Raw genomic sequence first — 15826 nt, forward strand, 5'->3', positions numbered from 1 at the left:
AAAAATCTTCAACAGACCAATCTATTTTGCTATCTTGGAAGATTTCTTGAATACTATTTGAAATAAATAACTGGCTAAGAGCCTGAAGATGTTTTAGCTACTTGGTGCTTCGTATAATACAACCTGACCTGCATCTCACTACAAAGTCAAGGTTTAGTGTGTATCTAGGGAAGCCATAACCTACTTCATTTGTGCTACGATTCTATTTCATTAGCTTTCATTTTTATGATAACATACTGGTAAAAAAAAATGAAAAAAAATACTCACTTGAACATTATGTTATTTGTTTGCAACTTTGTCCTGGTTTTAGCTTCCTGCTTAATGACCGAACAGCACCACAGTGGGTGACGCGCTGGAGCGAAAGTGGTGAATCATTAAAGAGTTCGTAAATTTTAAAAACAGGGGCAGGCCTTCTGGGTCCCATATGCTTCTAGAAAACTCACTGTTGTGCTGTATTAATTGAACCATGAAGCCTTTATTAGTTCCCCTAAAGATGCTTGCGGCAAAGCTTTTATTAATGCTTGCCCTCAAATTGTTTATGCTACTTAGCATTTCCATAACAATTTATATTTCAAAGAACTTTTTGATCATTAGTTAAATCTATTCTACATTTCTATAAGGGAATACAGCTGTTTAGCAAAATAGAGACAAGAAGGGAAATTCCTGCACTAATTTTTTTTTTTTGCCCAAGATTTGCCAATGAATAAATGAATCGCATATGAGAAGATGAAGAGAATACAATATTCACAAGACTTCTGTGACGCTTTTGCTTGGATAAATAAGCTTGTTCTCTTACTGTGAGCAGGTAGAATAGTTGCTGTAAGTATGCCCACTGTGATGAGGAAGGGAGGAACAACTTATCGCGAGACAACAAGTCCTATCAGCTGCTGCAGTAGAGAGGGCCATAGCCACACTATTGCACAAAGCTTCTGCGGAGGCCCAAAGGGCACAGTTTTTGAGGTGCCATATACATTGGCTCTGTGCTTAGAAAATTCTTCTTAGATACATTTTCTAGAAAATTACAACATTAAAATTATATTTGTCCAAATTAAAGATCACACTAAGATCATTTTAGGGTTGATGAAGAATTAAGAATTATTTTATCCTTAAAATAATTCTGGCTCAAACATGTTTTCTAAATTTTAGAAGGTTGTATGAAAAATTTCTTCTGTGTTAAACTTCTTTTGAAGAAAAACAAAAAAACAAAAACGAAAACCAAAGAGACTCTATAAGCATCTCTTTGGCCCATCTCTTACTTCAGAAAACTGAGATGGCCTGGAAAGCAAATAAAACTGTAAGCCCCTGGAATTTTCCTCACAAAATCTATCTCCTCTAGGTTTCAATGGACTAGCTACTTCATGTGGTTACCATAGTGTTAGCTAACAAAAGACACTTGCCTTTTTTTTTTTTGCTGCCAGATGAGAATCATTAGGACATTTAGGCAAATTAAGAGTATTTTGCACTTGGCAATATCTTACATCTAATTCCTAGCCCTCTGGAGTTTTATGGTAAAACTCATTGGCAGAGAAGAGTCTAGGAGTCTGCACTTTGAACACAGACCCATGTGATTTCTTACCTGCTGGTTGGGGGAACACAAAGTTAACTGAGCCCTGAAGTTTTTCCCTTTGAAAGCTGGCCATCCAAATAGAAGATACAGAATTTAGACGTTGCCCAGAAGCAATGGGTTCTCTAGTCTTACATTAAAATGCATAGGGCACTGAATGGGCCAAAACTTCAACCGTTTCTATCTCTGCCTCAGAGGGTTCTGTCCATAGGTAGAATGCATGTTCTGTAGGCTGTATCCCTGCTGCATAGCATACTCCCTGACAAAGGGTACATACTCAGTAAGTTTTGAATGGATAAACAAATACTTTAGCTGCAGTAATCAGCTGACAACTATGGTGAGAGAGACTTCCCTCAATATTCCCCAGCACACAAAAGAATCCCCAAAATTCTAACTTTGAACATTATTGGGGTAGCAAGATTAAAATAAAAACCAACAAACGCTATATACAAAAATCAGTACTTATTGTTTGACTGAATACATGATCAAGAAAGTAATCATTTTCTTTGATATCAAACTGTATTTGAATATGGATAGAAAAATGTTTCTGGGTCTAGCATCTATACAGGGGAAAATAAGAATTCACAGTACTACAGGGCCGGTATTCAAGACAAATATAAATAATCTGAAAGAGTATTACAAAAATTTTGGAAGCACCAGAGTGAATCTATTTTTCTGTTTTGTGCACAAGCCTGGGAGCTGTTTATGGAAGAAAACAAAATAAATAGATGATGATTGCATAAGGCCAATTCAATTCTCTGTTCAGAATTTAAAAAGCATTTTCTGATTGAAATGATTGTCTCACCAGTGATATGTGTCTCAACAGGATACCAGCAAGAGCAATATTAGAGCATTGTGACAACTGACTGTACCAAAAGCATTTCCTTTTATTTTGTATCCCAGGTCTCAGATAAGAGTGAACTATTCACAATAAATGGAAATGACACCTATAGGAGTCAATGCTGATGATATTTCTGATTTCATTTGTAAATATTTCTTAGTTAATTGAGACTTTTGCACAATGTCAAGCAGAACTACATATGTGCTAAATAAAGAATATACAAGAAAATATTAGTGGCCCTAAGATCAAATGAAATTTTCTCCTGGCTTCTTATTTATTAACTACTTTTTCACTTCTCCTAATTGAACAATTACCATAATGGGCAAGAGCTTTTGCATTAAAATAACAGCCTCAAATAATATTTTTATATTATAAAAATCAGTATTATAAAATCAATATTCTGTGAAGCAGGGTATGTTTACTCTAATTGCCAAATATTACTATAAGAAAAAACTATATTTTACTATGGTGGCTCTAAATTAAGTGCCTTTTTTAACTTTTCAATTTTAAAATATTAAATTTAAATTAAAATAGATACCCACATATTTAAATAGATAATAGAGATATTATTTTGTCTCAATAGAAAGGTTAATAATCCTGTCCTATAACTGTAGTGAACAATACAACTCACAAAATACACTTCAACAGGCTCTTTGAGGGTAAAGAGAGAGAAGAAAAAGAGGAAAAACTGAGTTCTGCAATTCTAAATCTGGTTCTACACACAGAAATGGCATCCTTACCAAAGGACCTTGTACAAATCACCAACTCTTAGCCTCCTCTCAAGCGGTATCTAAGTTAGGGTTGTTCTTGCTGTGAAAAGACACCATGACCATGGCAATTCTTATAAAGAAAAACATCTAAGTGAGGCTGGCTCAGAAGTTCAGAAGTTTAGTCCATTACCATCATGGCAAGAAGCATGGCAGAATGCAGGTAGACATGGTGTTAGAGACAGAGCTGAGAGTTCTGCATCTTGATCCACAGGCAGCAGAAGTGAACTGTGATTCAGTAGGCCTGTCCTGAGCTCCTAAAGCCTTAAAGCCTACCACACCTTAGTGATGTACTCCTTCCAACAAAGCCACACCTAATCCAACAAGGCCATACCACCAAATAATGTCACTCCCTATGCATCTATGGGGGTCATTTTTATTCAAACAACCACAAATAGATGAAGGAAAAATTTCTGCATATAAGGCTTGTTTAAACAACCTTTCTGATAGATGTCACCACATGCTGAACTTTGAGTGCTGAACTATCAGGTTATCCAAGGATGCAGGCCTAGTTAACCCTTCACCTGTCCATCTAGGTGACACAACCCCAATCATAAACCACAGCCATGATCAAAACTCTGTATTATCTTCACATACTTTACAATCAAGATAGACTCTCCTATAATTTTCAGTCCACAGCCTAATGGAGGCATGGAGAAGGGTTGAGAAGACAGTGGGAATCAAGAGTAGTTTCTGTAGGGAGCAGCAAGCACTCCAGAGAGTGAAAGCCTTGGCAAATGGTTTGCTTTTATGAGCTCTGAATAGCATAGTACATTGTCTTTGACCTAGAAAATGGGGTAACTCAAATTTATCACTGTGCCACAGAATATACAGAGGTAAACACTCCTATAATGACTAAAGCAGAAAATGCTTTTACAATCTATTTGTGACCAACATGTGGTAGTTGACCCTACTCCATCTTCTCAAAACTTGGATTATATTTGCTCTAAAAGCAACACCCTGTTCCTGGAGGCATGGGTGTTGGCTGCTCTAATCACAGCATTACTAAACCACACATATCACTCTGGTCTCATAGGAAACAGGTGCTGAGATTATTATTAAATACGTATATAGGAAACAGGAGGGGCAGCAAAGAAGGGTGGAGAGAGAAACTATCCTTCCTGTGTGTCAAAGAGATAGAACACAAAAATTGGCTCCCAAGTCTGACAGCACAATTTAAAAACAAATAGAAAGACTACGGGGATGAATTAAATTCTTGCATCATATTTTTTATAACTGCACATAATTTAATCTGAACACTCATTTAGAAACAGATGAATCAAAGCCCGGTGCTCAGACAACAATGCAAATGAAATTACTCAGAAAATAAACTGGGTTAATAGAGAATGTAAAACTCAAAATATATTATTCTATTGTTTAATCTTCATGAAAAATTGTTCCTTGATTATCTCAATTGCCTGATTTAAAGCAACACAAAGCAATAATCTCCAAATAAAGTACGTTACCAGTTCTCAAAGGAAGAGGACTGACCTGGCTGCACTGGAGAGCTCATTGTGGGGATCGGAAGGGCTGATGGTTGAGGATGTGGAGTCACGACCTGCTCTCGGCTGACAATGGTTGTTCAAGTGGCGATGACACAGAAGAAACCTAGAGTATAAGAAGATCACACTGTGTAATATCCAGATTATGTCCGTCACACTGAAAACCAGAGAGCTGGCTCTAGAATTCAGCTCAGTTACAAGTTGACTTGGGCTTTTGAGAGTCACATCAACTTCTTTGTTCTCTCACTCTTTAGCAATAGAAGAGCAAATGTGAACTGGAGTTAACAGGCCAGTGCTGCCTTGTATGCCTAGTACATATGTGGCCCTAGGTTTGATCCCCAGCACTGAAAAGGGGATGAAAGCCAATGCCCATCTTGCCTGCAGCACATGGATTCTGAGAAAAAATGAACCAATAGGAATAGAAGGAAGCAGTGAGGGAAGAGTGAAAAGGCTCTTCCCATGTTACAGATGGCTCACAAACTGCCACTTCATCGCTGGTTCCATTCCTATAGAAACTGAAAATTGATTTTTGGAGTTATGGATATAAATATCTCACTACATAGCATTTTTAGCTTTTATTGTCAAATATTTACTTGTAGAAAAAGAACCAGTTGCTAGAGGAAAAAAAATAATGGCCTAAAAAAGCAACAAATAAGTCATGAGCCATAGGCCTGACCAGAAAAATCCCCATTACATTTTCCACTGCTTGAAATCTTTTGCAATCTTGTTCCTGTTAAAAGCTGTAAGAGACACTCTTTCTAGGAGTGCCACTAACTGGATGGACTGACTCGGCAGAGGGAATTTAAGGGGCTTTCTGCTTTGCGTCTGAATGCACTCCCACGTCCAAGCACTTAGAGAAAAAGCCATTCCAAGGACATTTTCCTAACTGTTTACTGGAAAGTCAAAATTAAAAAAAAAGAAGAAAAGAAAAGAAAGAAAGAAAGATAATAAACTTTTAAACTGCACTTAGTAAGCATCTAACTAAAATAGATCTGACCTACAGTGAATTAGACAGAGGAAACTGGAGCTCTGAGAATCTTGTCTCTCTACCTCAAGAAAACACACATATTTATTGAGACTCATTTTCCATTAGTATTTTGAAAGTGTTATTACTATTTTTTGCAAGAAAGTATAAAGCTGGATATAAATACATACTTCTTTGAAGAAATATATAACAGCACCAAGAACACCGCTAATGCTGTAAAGATCTCAAGTAGAAATATGCTAATGAGCTATTCAAGCAGCCTAGCAGAACAGCATGCCTATGTAGACAGCTTTACACTCGCTTCGGGCTTTGATAAGTAGGAAGAAGACTTAATAACATTAAAAAATGGACATTTGGCAAATCCTTTCCAAGAGTTATACTGATGTGCTCATTTTACCAGCATATTTAATAAATTTGTGATTCCTATGTCAGTAAGAAAGTAATATCCCTACCAAAGGATAAAAAATGCAGAGCAAAATCCTTTGTTTTTATATAGGAAAAATGGCCATTCTGATATTGACACTTGAATAGAAGATCTCAGTGCCATGCTTCCTACAATAACACCACCTGCATAGATCTTCATGGTCACAAGCTGCATTTAAATAGTGTATCATTGTATTTGAGCTATTGTTATAAGAGCTAAACTAATAAATAATTTTTATGTCTCCGCCTTTATTCACCACCACCACCACCACCACTTCCCGCCACTACAGTTTGCAGATGAAAAACATCAAGATGATTTCTGCTTCATAATTCAATACAAGTAAATAAAGGAGTAAATCTTACTAGGCTTTAACTTTATAGACTGTTTTAAATGAGCAAATGTAGCCTGGAACATCCCATAAATGCTATGAATACATTTAGGAACAACAGTGACAGCCTGGGTTGGAGCTGAAAACAATCATCCCGAGGAAACAACTCAGACCCAGAGGGGCAAAGGCTACATGTTTTCTCATACATAGATGTCAGTTTTGAATCTTCGTATATGTGTGTTTTGTTTGGGGTAGCCATAGGAAACTAGACCATAGAGAGGGAGGACTTTTTAGAGTTGAGAGGTGTACTGTCATGATATGACAGAATAGAGGGGTTAAATGGGCTGTGGTGTGCAGAACAGAGCAGGGAGGAGGGGCAGGGAAAACTAATAATGGCAATCTGAAGACATCATATGAAAACCTACTACTGGTAAAAGATGCCTAGAAAATACATATAAATCTACATCATGTGTGTGTATCTGTGTGCATATGTGTGTATTTTAAATAAACTTAAATACAGATACTCTACAACAGGGGACAATACCCCTACTAGACAACATAGGCTAATAAATAAAAATCCTAGTACTAGAAACAAGATACCTCTTTTGGAACTGGTGGCCAGTATAGATCACCAAATACTATAAGCCATTAGCATTGTTCTTGTTTACCCCCAAATTTTGACAGTAAGACTCCATTGCTGAAAATAGCATGTATTTGAGCTATAGAACATAGAGAAATAAAATTGGTATTGACCTGAAAGTCTCATGATACTGATTAGCTATCATGTTTCTGAAAGATACTATGCCTGCTATTTATAGAAGTCACCTCTTTTATTCTTATTCTCTTACAACTCTGTGGGCTGCAATGACAATTGGTGGCAAGATATGCCCGTTGGTTCATCATGGCACTGATGTGGAAGTAACCACTTTCTAGATTTAAGGCCCACTCCAAAAGATAGAACCCTACCTGTCACGATTATCAGGGCCAAGCATCTGTTGCTAGATAGGTCATAAGCCCTAAAGAAAATTCCACTAGCAATATTCTGCTAAACAAACTCACAATGAAGGCAACTCTTAATAACTTATTGCTAGTCCCATAGATTAGTGCATCTCTCAGCTCTTGTCAGAGAAAGGTTTTCTTTCAGGAGGAGGCAATTAGCACAGAGACTCACAACTGGTCAATATGAAGAGAATAAAAGGCATCAGAGTACAAATACCTAAATGAGACAACTATAGGGAGGCTCCAAGATCATCACAGAAGAGGCAAGACAAATGCTGCAAGAGCCAGAGGCAATGGATGACTGCATGGAACAGTCTGGATACAACAAGGCAGTTGAAAATAACAAATTCACAGCAGCTGTGACAGCAGACACAAGAACTGTGCAAGCTCAAGACCTACAAAAATCCAAGCATGGAGCAGAAAGGTGACTATGAAGTACTACTACCCAGGCAAGAACAGATAGCTCCTGGAAGAAGAAGAGTCAGTTTTCCTTAAGAGCATAACTCATGGTAGATCAACCGCTTTCCAGGGCAGGCCTTATACCCAAGAGTATTTGGGCAGCACATATTGGATTTATTTTTAAATCCAATTTATTTTTGTTTTTTTATTTTTATTAGTATTTATTTTTAAAAGGAGAGAAGTAGGGAAAAGAAGATGGAGAGAGGGAGAGAGCAGGGAGGAGAGAGAAGGAAGAGAAAGAGAGAGGGAGAGAGAGAAGTTTGAAGGGTAAGGAGATGAGAGATGGTCTGGGAAGAGTTGGGGGGAACAAGGTGAACAAGATCAAAATACGTTGTATAAAATTCTCAAGTAATTATTGAAAATGTTTTAAACCTAGCTGATTCTTTGAGCTTGGCAGATAAAAGCAAGAAGGTAACAAACTGAAGACCAACTGAGCTATACAGTAAGACTCTAGCTCATAAGAAAAATAAAAAAAAGGTAACTAAATAAATGAGTAATAACTACCAAGGACCAGAAAACCTTCAGGGATGACAGATGAAGCAGTTCTAATCACATCAAGGCCATGGCTGGTTTCCCCATCCTAATATTTCATTCTGTAATGCTCCTTTGTACAACTAATACCTTACCCATTTACAAATATAGCTCAACTCTCAAAAGCTTAACCATGATAATATTTGTCACCTATAACACACATAACAACTGTCTGTACCACGCTGATTGTGATGAGTATATAACCATTGGGTTTTGACTTTATAACTTGAGTACAGAGCGGACCTGGCAGAGAAACAAGAATCTGACTTTGAAATGTCAACATTTTTAAAATTTAAACAACTCTCTTTGACATTCAACCTTTTAAATAACTGCCTAATCATAACACATTTTGAGACATTCCCAATGCATTATTATTTAAATGTTTTACAGAAAACTAGAAGGCATTTCTGTGTTGCTAGGCGTTGGTTCCCACTTACTGCACTTTCATTTCCAATAAGCCACATTAAGCTGAAGTTATCACTACAATTAGAGCCGTGTACTGGAATATAGTCATTTAAAGAGTTCTCCTGTACTGTTTCGGGGAATATTGATCTGCCTGTGCAGTGATACAAGGTTGTTACAATGGTATGTGGCTGCCTTGGAGGCTGGGTATGTCTCCTTCTCCTTGTGGCTACAAAAGCAGTTGTATCTATACCTTTGTTGTATTCAGTGTAGGCATGTGTATGTGTTTGTGTGTATATAGCTATGACTGGGTACCTGGCTAGACTGGCTTGTCCATAAACCCCATAGATGCTACTGTCTCTGTCACTGTGCCTCTGTTTTGTTTGGCTTTGTTTGGTTTGGTTTTTTAATATGGGTGCTGGGAATCCCAATTCAACCCCTTATGGCAAGCACTTTACAAACTGAGCTTCCAATCGACACCATGTAGAGACAAAATGGAAATGGAATTAAGAATGCTTTTATTCGCTTAGTTCTACAAGGGTTCAACGGTCAATATCTTTCAAGGGGATTGGATTTTTTTTCTCTCAAGTCTTTCCACAGTTCTTTCTCCAATGGCACTGCAGAGCAGTAAACTAGAATGTGGAAGTTTTTCTCTTACATTTTTGTCATTTTTATCATAAGAGTGGATTGTGAATAATATAAAACTGACCCTCAAACGCGATGATAACCAAAATAAAGAGAACAGAACACAAATCCACATTATCAAAACATATGATAGATATCTAGTTTCAATTAGGAGTTTCGATTAATTTGTACATTAGTCTCTAAAGATACATAGGTTTTCTCCTGAAGATAATTAACATGTGTAATAGAAACAAAACTGCTATGACTCCTTTATCCCTAAAAAAATGACACAAGGTGGACAACAGCCCAAGGGCATGATATGTTTGCAACACTTTACTTATGCCATTGGGAAGGGTGGGCACTGATATATTCCACTGCCCTAGCCCTCATCACTGTCCTTCCCTGTCACGTGATCATCCCATGGGTCTTTTAACAATCTACTCATATGTTCAATAGTAATGATGCAAGTTGGTCACAAAGAACTTACACTCAGGGTGTGCTCTCTGGCTTTTCACAGCCTTTCGAACACACTGAATAATTCGATATTCCCTTATTAAATCCAGTTTAAAGAATTCCAAGTGTCTGTTCGTGGATCATACTGGTAATAGAGGGACTTGTCTTCTCACTGTAAGTGCTGTCTCTCCAGCTCACAAAGAAATGCAGCCATCACCTCAGAACTGTTTAAATGTCAAGATTGTCCACCTAGTCATCAGGTTCAGGAGGCATCTACTGAGTTTCAGGTTTCCTATGTTAAAAAAAAAAACCTTTCTAGCCCCTTACAGACTAAACTCTGTCACAAAAGATGATACAATGAATTCAAAATTCCAACTGAATGGCAATCTGTTATGTTTCACCAGGACTGAAGCTAGACTTCCTGTTTCCTGAATACTACTCTACCCCTTTCAGGTTTTTGCTCTTTTCTAAGCATTATATTACAGTTTTCTTTTACTATCTCATTTTATTCATCTGGGACTATTTTGGAAAAATGCTACTAAAAAAAAAAAAGAATGCTTTTTCAACCTTAACAACTACTACTACTGCTACTACTACTACCACCACCACTACCATTTTTCTATGTATCTCTACTTTATCTTTCCCAGATTTACAAGTCAAATGTATAGTCCAGTCTACTCTACTGCAACCCCTTCTTCTTGCACAAGAGCCATCATTTCTGCCTCCTCTGCACAACAGGCTCCATAAGCTGACTCTAATTATCAAGTGAGCTGCACAGAGAGTTTCTTTGTGGAGTACACCCACTGTGCCAGGGCACTAGGCTCAAAGAAGTAACTCAGAACTGCAGCCATCATTTTATGTCACAGAACCCAAATGGCCATTCTAATTTCTCTATGAAAGAGACCTTGATCCCCACTCAACTAAGTATATGCCAGTCTTACTATTACCCATCATTGAAACCTGAAATTCTACTTCATTTTTCTGTTTTCTGCACTTCCCAAAGATGATCATGAAAGATAAAGCATGGCACTCTTAAAAGTATTCACTTGCTAAAGAAACAGCTCAGTGGATTAAGCACTTGCTGCAAAGGCATGAGGACCAGAGTCCAGAGCCCAGCATTCAGAGAAAAAGGGGGAGGCCAGACTGCCTGGGATCCTTGGAGGAGACAAGGAATCCCTGGGAGAGGCTGGCAAGCTACTCTCTCCAAATTGGTAAGCTCCAGGCTCAGCAAAACACCCTACCTCAGTAAATAAAGTAGACAGCAACCAAGAAAGACATTTGAAATCAAACAAGAACAACATCCTTGACTCTATACACAAGTACACACACATACATGTGCACCAACAAAGGTATGGAGCCACATTAACACACACACACACACACACACACACACACACACATACACACACACACACACACACACACACACACACACACCTTTCCTATCACGGGGCAAATTGGTACCTGTGCAAATCCCAGCTCTTGGGAGTTTAAGGTAAGATTATCACAAATCGAAAGCAAGCATGGGTTGTACAATGAGATTTATGCCAACCTGAGCCACACAGAGGAACTCATTTTCATTTCCATCCCCACCCTCTTCTCTTTCATATTAACTGTTACTTCATTGCTCAGGTAATCCTCTGCTCTTACTTGGATTTTTGGTCTAGTCTTCTATCTTATTTCCATGCTAAATGAATGAGTAAATCTGATGACACAAAACCTCAAGTGACATTCAAGTTCCTTCAAAACTCTAATCCTTTTTTCACTCTCTTTCTTCTCCTCGCAGATAAAACCAATGTCTTCAGGCCATCTGGCATTACTCCTACAATGAAACCCAACTATTTTTTTTTAATTGACTTAAAGACTTAAATATCCTTACTACTGTAGCATATTTGAATTTCTAGACCACTGCTTCTTGAACCTAGGATGGTGAAGTCAGTCACTACTGAATGCTGTACATCTGCCAGAAGCTCAACATGCTTAGGTAGTATAGGGGCTTAGTCATCAGCCAACCAGAATGGACACCAGTTTGAGCATCAGTATGGGGGGTACTAAAGCTATGAGATGTTGGTCCTCATCATCCCCATAGAAATCCTTCACCTGTCCATGTTTGGACACCTCTCTCTACAAAGGCCACTACTAGTTTCTATCTCCTTCTCGCATTGAACTCTTTAAGGTCATGTTAACAATGAGAATTCTGTTTCTTTTTTCTTTTAAGGTTATTTTTAAGGTTATTTCTTTTTTTTAATTTGTTCTCTTAGTAAAAGGACAAGGATCCCAAAAGCAGGCAAAAATACCAGAAACAGCCCCCATACTCTCTGTTAGAAGTCCCACAAAACCAGCAAGCTACACACTATAAAATACATGCAGAAGGCCTGAGTTAGATCCATACAGCCTTCTGATTGTCAGTTCAGTCTCCATGAGACCCTATGAGCCAAGGTTTGTGATTCTGTGGTTTTCTTGTGGTGTCCTTGACCATCTCTTGCTCCCATGATCCTTCCTCTCCCTCCTCAGAAAGATTTCCCAAGCTCCTCCTAATGTTTGGCTGTGGGTCTCTGCATCTGTTTCCATCAGTTGCTGGGTGAAGCATCTCTGATGACAATTGGGTTAGGTACCAATTTATGAGTATAGCAGAATATCACTGGACATTATTTCATGGACTATTTTTTCCCATCTTGTTTGGATCTATCCTAGCTATCTGAGCCATCTGGCCTCTTGTTTCTGGTCCTCAAGACAGTGTCAAGGGTAGGCTCCCTCTTATGGCATGGGTCCACATGAGAATTCTTAATCAGCCACCTCAAGTGAATAGCTTCCTCGCCTGCATCCTCACTCTTTGTCCTGTAAAACAATAATGGTGCCTCCTATATAGGTACAGCACTTGTATCTGCCATGAGGTTGTTCTTCTATTCAGGGATTGTACCACATTAATCTCCTAACTGCCTGTATTAGATACAGTGCATGATACAGGGCAGGGGCACAATAAATTCTTGATGAATAAGTGAAGAATGGGAAATTTCTATCCCTATGAACCACGAGTTATCTCATTTGGGTCAAAATTGTTTATTCAGTTTGTTAACATACAATTCTGAAAGACTATAAGACAGTTCTTGATTTGATCAGATATACGAAAAATAAAAATTTAGAATCTGGGCCATCTACATGAAGAGCAGGCCCTGAGGCTTGAGTGCCTTCATGAGCAACAGGAGACAAAGTACAATGGCTGAAAGTTACTCATGAAATGTGTTGTGCAGGCAGGGTCATCCCATAGGCCTTTCAATTGGAAGTGGTTTCTCTAATTGCTAGAAGGGTTCAGTGTGTTACCTTCCTATCAGCCTCCACTGTTTTTCCTTCCCCAAGGGAGGGGGGCGTGCTTTGCTATCAGACAGGTTTTACAAGCTTTATTTTGCCTCCAAATAAAACAGATATCATCATGAGAGTGGAGAATGGGATACTGAGAATTGTCCCTTCCAGTGTTAGCAGGGAAAGGACATGAACTATGTTGTCCTGGGAAACAGAACAGCAGGGAATCTGGGGATTTTGAGCTTTGGAGGCTGGTACTAGCAAGTGCTACAGCAAAGCCTCCTTCTGCAATTTAACCTTCTCTAATGCCACAACCCACACTCAGTTCTCTGGATCACTGGCACAAGGACAACATAGTCAGACCAGCTCCTTTCAGCTCATCCATATCCCTGGTGTCTGGGGTTTTATCTATGCAAGAACACGGGCCTTATTACTTACCTGTGCGCTCCTAATTCTACCCCTAAAGTTTAGCTATGAACAGAGTGTGGTATGCAGAGGGCCACATGCCACACATTCTCTCCATGCTTACATTTGACAAGCAAATACTAAGCTTCTTTCCAAGACTTTGGAGAACAACTTAAACATGGGCTACATTATGGGTGTAATATAGAGCAAGGAACACAGCTTGGGAGGTTAGTTATGCATATATTTTGCATATTTAAGATAGGATTCAGTAGTCTATACTATAAATATAACTCAATGGTAACATCTAAAAATACACAACATAATCAGAAATGGCCTGCTGGATATTTCATTTCAGAAGAAGAAAATCCTGCCAACTACAGTACCTGCATTGACAAAAATAGATCTTTTGTAGTAGCCCTGAGAGTTTAAAGCATCAGGTTTAGTCCCAGGGTATCCAGTACCCAAATTATATCCTCAACAATCCCGATTATAGTAAATATAATTTTATCAAAACATTTTATTCCATAGTTTTTCTTGGATGGTATTTGAAGTCCTGTATCTGCACCTTTCCTTCCTTGGACAAGAAGGAATCAGCCATCAGAAACATCAAATTGAGCTCATGTGGGCCAGAAACTGCAGGATGTACAGGTCCCTTTTCATTTTTTTAGTAAAGTCAAAGAGGCTAGACATAGAGGCCCAGGAAGGAAGACAGAAAGATGGAAAGGTGGGGAGGGGAGAGGGAGAGGGAGAGAGCACTTTATCTACCTGTAAATACATAAGGGACAGAAGTCCAAAATAGAATGTGAACAGGAAGTAACAGTGGAAGTGAAGGAACTTGTAACAGACAACCCCTGATATCTGCACAGCAGGAGGGCTTTGTAACTCATACACTATAACCTCCTGCTGCAGAAAACTGCCCCATGAAGCATGCTTAAAAGAATCTGGCTCCTCTGGTCTACTCCCTAACTCTCCTGTACAGAGGCACAGGCTATGATCAGCAAGCCAAATACAAAGGACCTTTATCCATCATTGTAATTTACAGCAGTGTAGATCTCCTTTTCAAGCTCCAATATTGTGTACATTAAGGGGTTGGGGGTCTGAGGACTCTTTAATGCTGGGACTTACCTCATGAAGATCTGACAGTACCTCCACACAGCCAAGTAAGTGGTCCTGTAAAATGTCTCACTAGCAGGGTGGTCTGGAAGTCAATTAACCTCTGAGTTTCAGTTGCTTAAACATGAATTATTTAACTTACCAGGTCATGTTGAGGATTAGCGGAAATAATAGGAAGTAACACGAAGGGGAAGGGACTCAAAAGATTGGCTATTATTAGCATTAGTATACAAATTGTACTTTACTTCAAGCCAGATCCATTCTAAGAGCTAAGAGTGACACAGGGCACCTCCTGCTGAGGAGCGCAGTTCTATAGCACAGCGATTAATCATCTCCCTCTGCTACAGTGACAAAAGGATCTAATTACTCAAGCTTTTTTCCTTGCTGTCTTTCTTTTAGAAGACAAATGTGTATTCTAAAGGCAAATACTGCGTTATCCTTTGCTTGTGAATACACCACGCTCACTTTAATCTTTCATTGATGTTACTTGCATTGTAAAAAATCACTTGAGTGTAAATGGACAGAAAAAAAATTTAAGTAAGCTAGTAACAGCTATCACATTGTAGAAATTTAAAGAAAACTGTGTAGTCTATTTCCGTCATGTGGAGAATATTCCCCTTCCATGAAGAACTATTCTTCTTCTGTCGCAGATCACTTTAGGAATTTCAATAGAGCCTCAGGCCTGTTACCTTAGTTACTTTTCTACTATGATAACACTCGATGACCAAGACAATGTACAGAAGAGTTTACTTGTGGGCTTACAATTTCAGAAGGTTAGAGTCCATGACCATTACAGGGAACATGGCAGCTGGCTGGTAGGTAGATGGGGCAAAACCAGTACCTGAGAACTTACTAGAAATCTAGGCCCAAGCACAAGGCAGAGGATGTGCACTGGGAAAGGTACAAGTCTTTTGAAACATCAAAACCTGCCCCCAGTGAAACTCAGAATCCAGCAAGTCCACACCTAATCCTTCCCAAGCAGTTCTACCAACTGGTGGCCAAGACTTTAAATACAAGAAGCTATGGAGGTCATTCTCTTTCAAATCCCCATGCCTGTCTCTGGTGGGTGGACTAGCTGGTCATTTTTCTCAGTGCTCTATCTACTTGTGGTCCATCCAACATTAAGGTA

General features: G+C 38.7%; 1 protein-coding gene across 17 annotated transcripts in view; it reads right to left on the reverse strand.

The window, feature by feature from the left end:
* The window catches only part of Hdac9 (histone deacetylase 9), an 832819-nt gene that overhangs the window by 745499 nt on the left and 71494 nt on the right, over positions 1 to 15826 (reverse strand). For 15 of the 17 annotated variants that reach the window (XM_031355577.1, XM_031355573.1, XM_031355564.1 and 12 more), the window contains exon 2: positions 4664 to 4780. The exons of 1 other annotated variant lie outside the window; for it this stretch is intronic. In XM_031355577.1, the coding sequence (XP_031211437.1) occupies positions 4664 to 4685 (22 nt within the window). In that variant the 5' untranslated portion in view covers positions 4686 to 4780. Of the gene's footprint in view, positions 1 to 267; positions 4625 to 4663; positions 4781 to 15826 lie in introns of those variants that run through there. One more of the 17 variants, XM_031355571.1, reaches the window with a different exon arrangement.

This window comes from Mastomys coucha, unplaced genomic scaffold, assembly GCF_008632895.1.
Source record: "Mastomys coucha isolate ucsf_1 unplaced genomic scaffold, UCSF_Mcou_1 pScaffold6, whole genome shotgun sequence".
Classification (NCBI taxonomy): domain Eukaryota; kingdom Metazoa; phylum Chordata; class Mammalia; order Rodentia; family Muridae; genus Mastomys; species Mastomys coucha.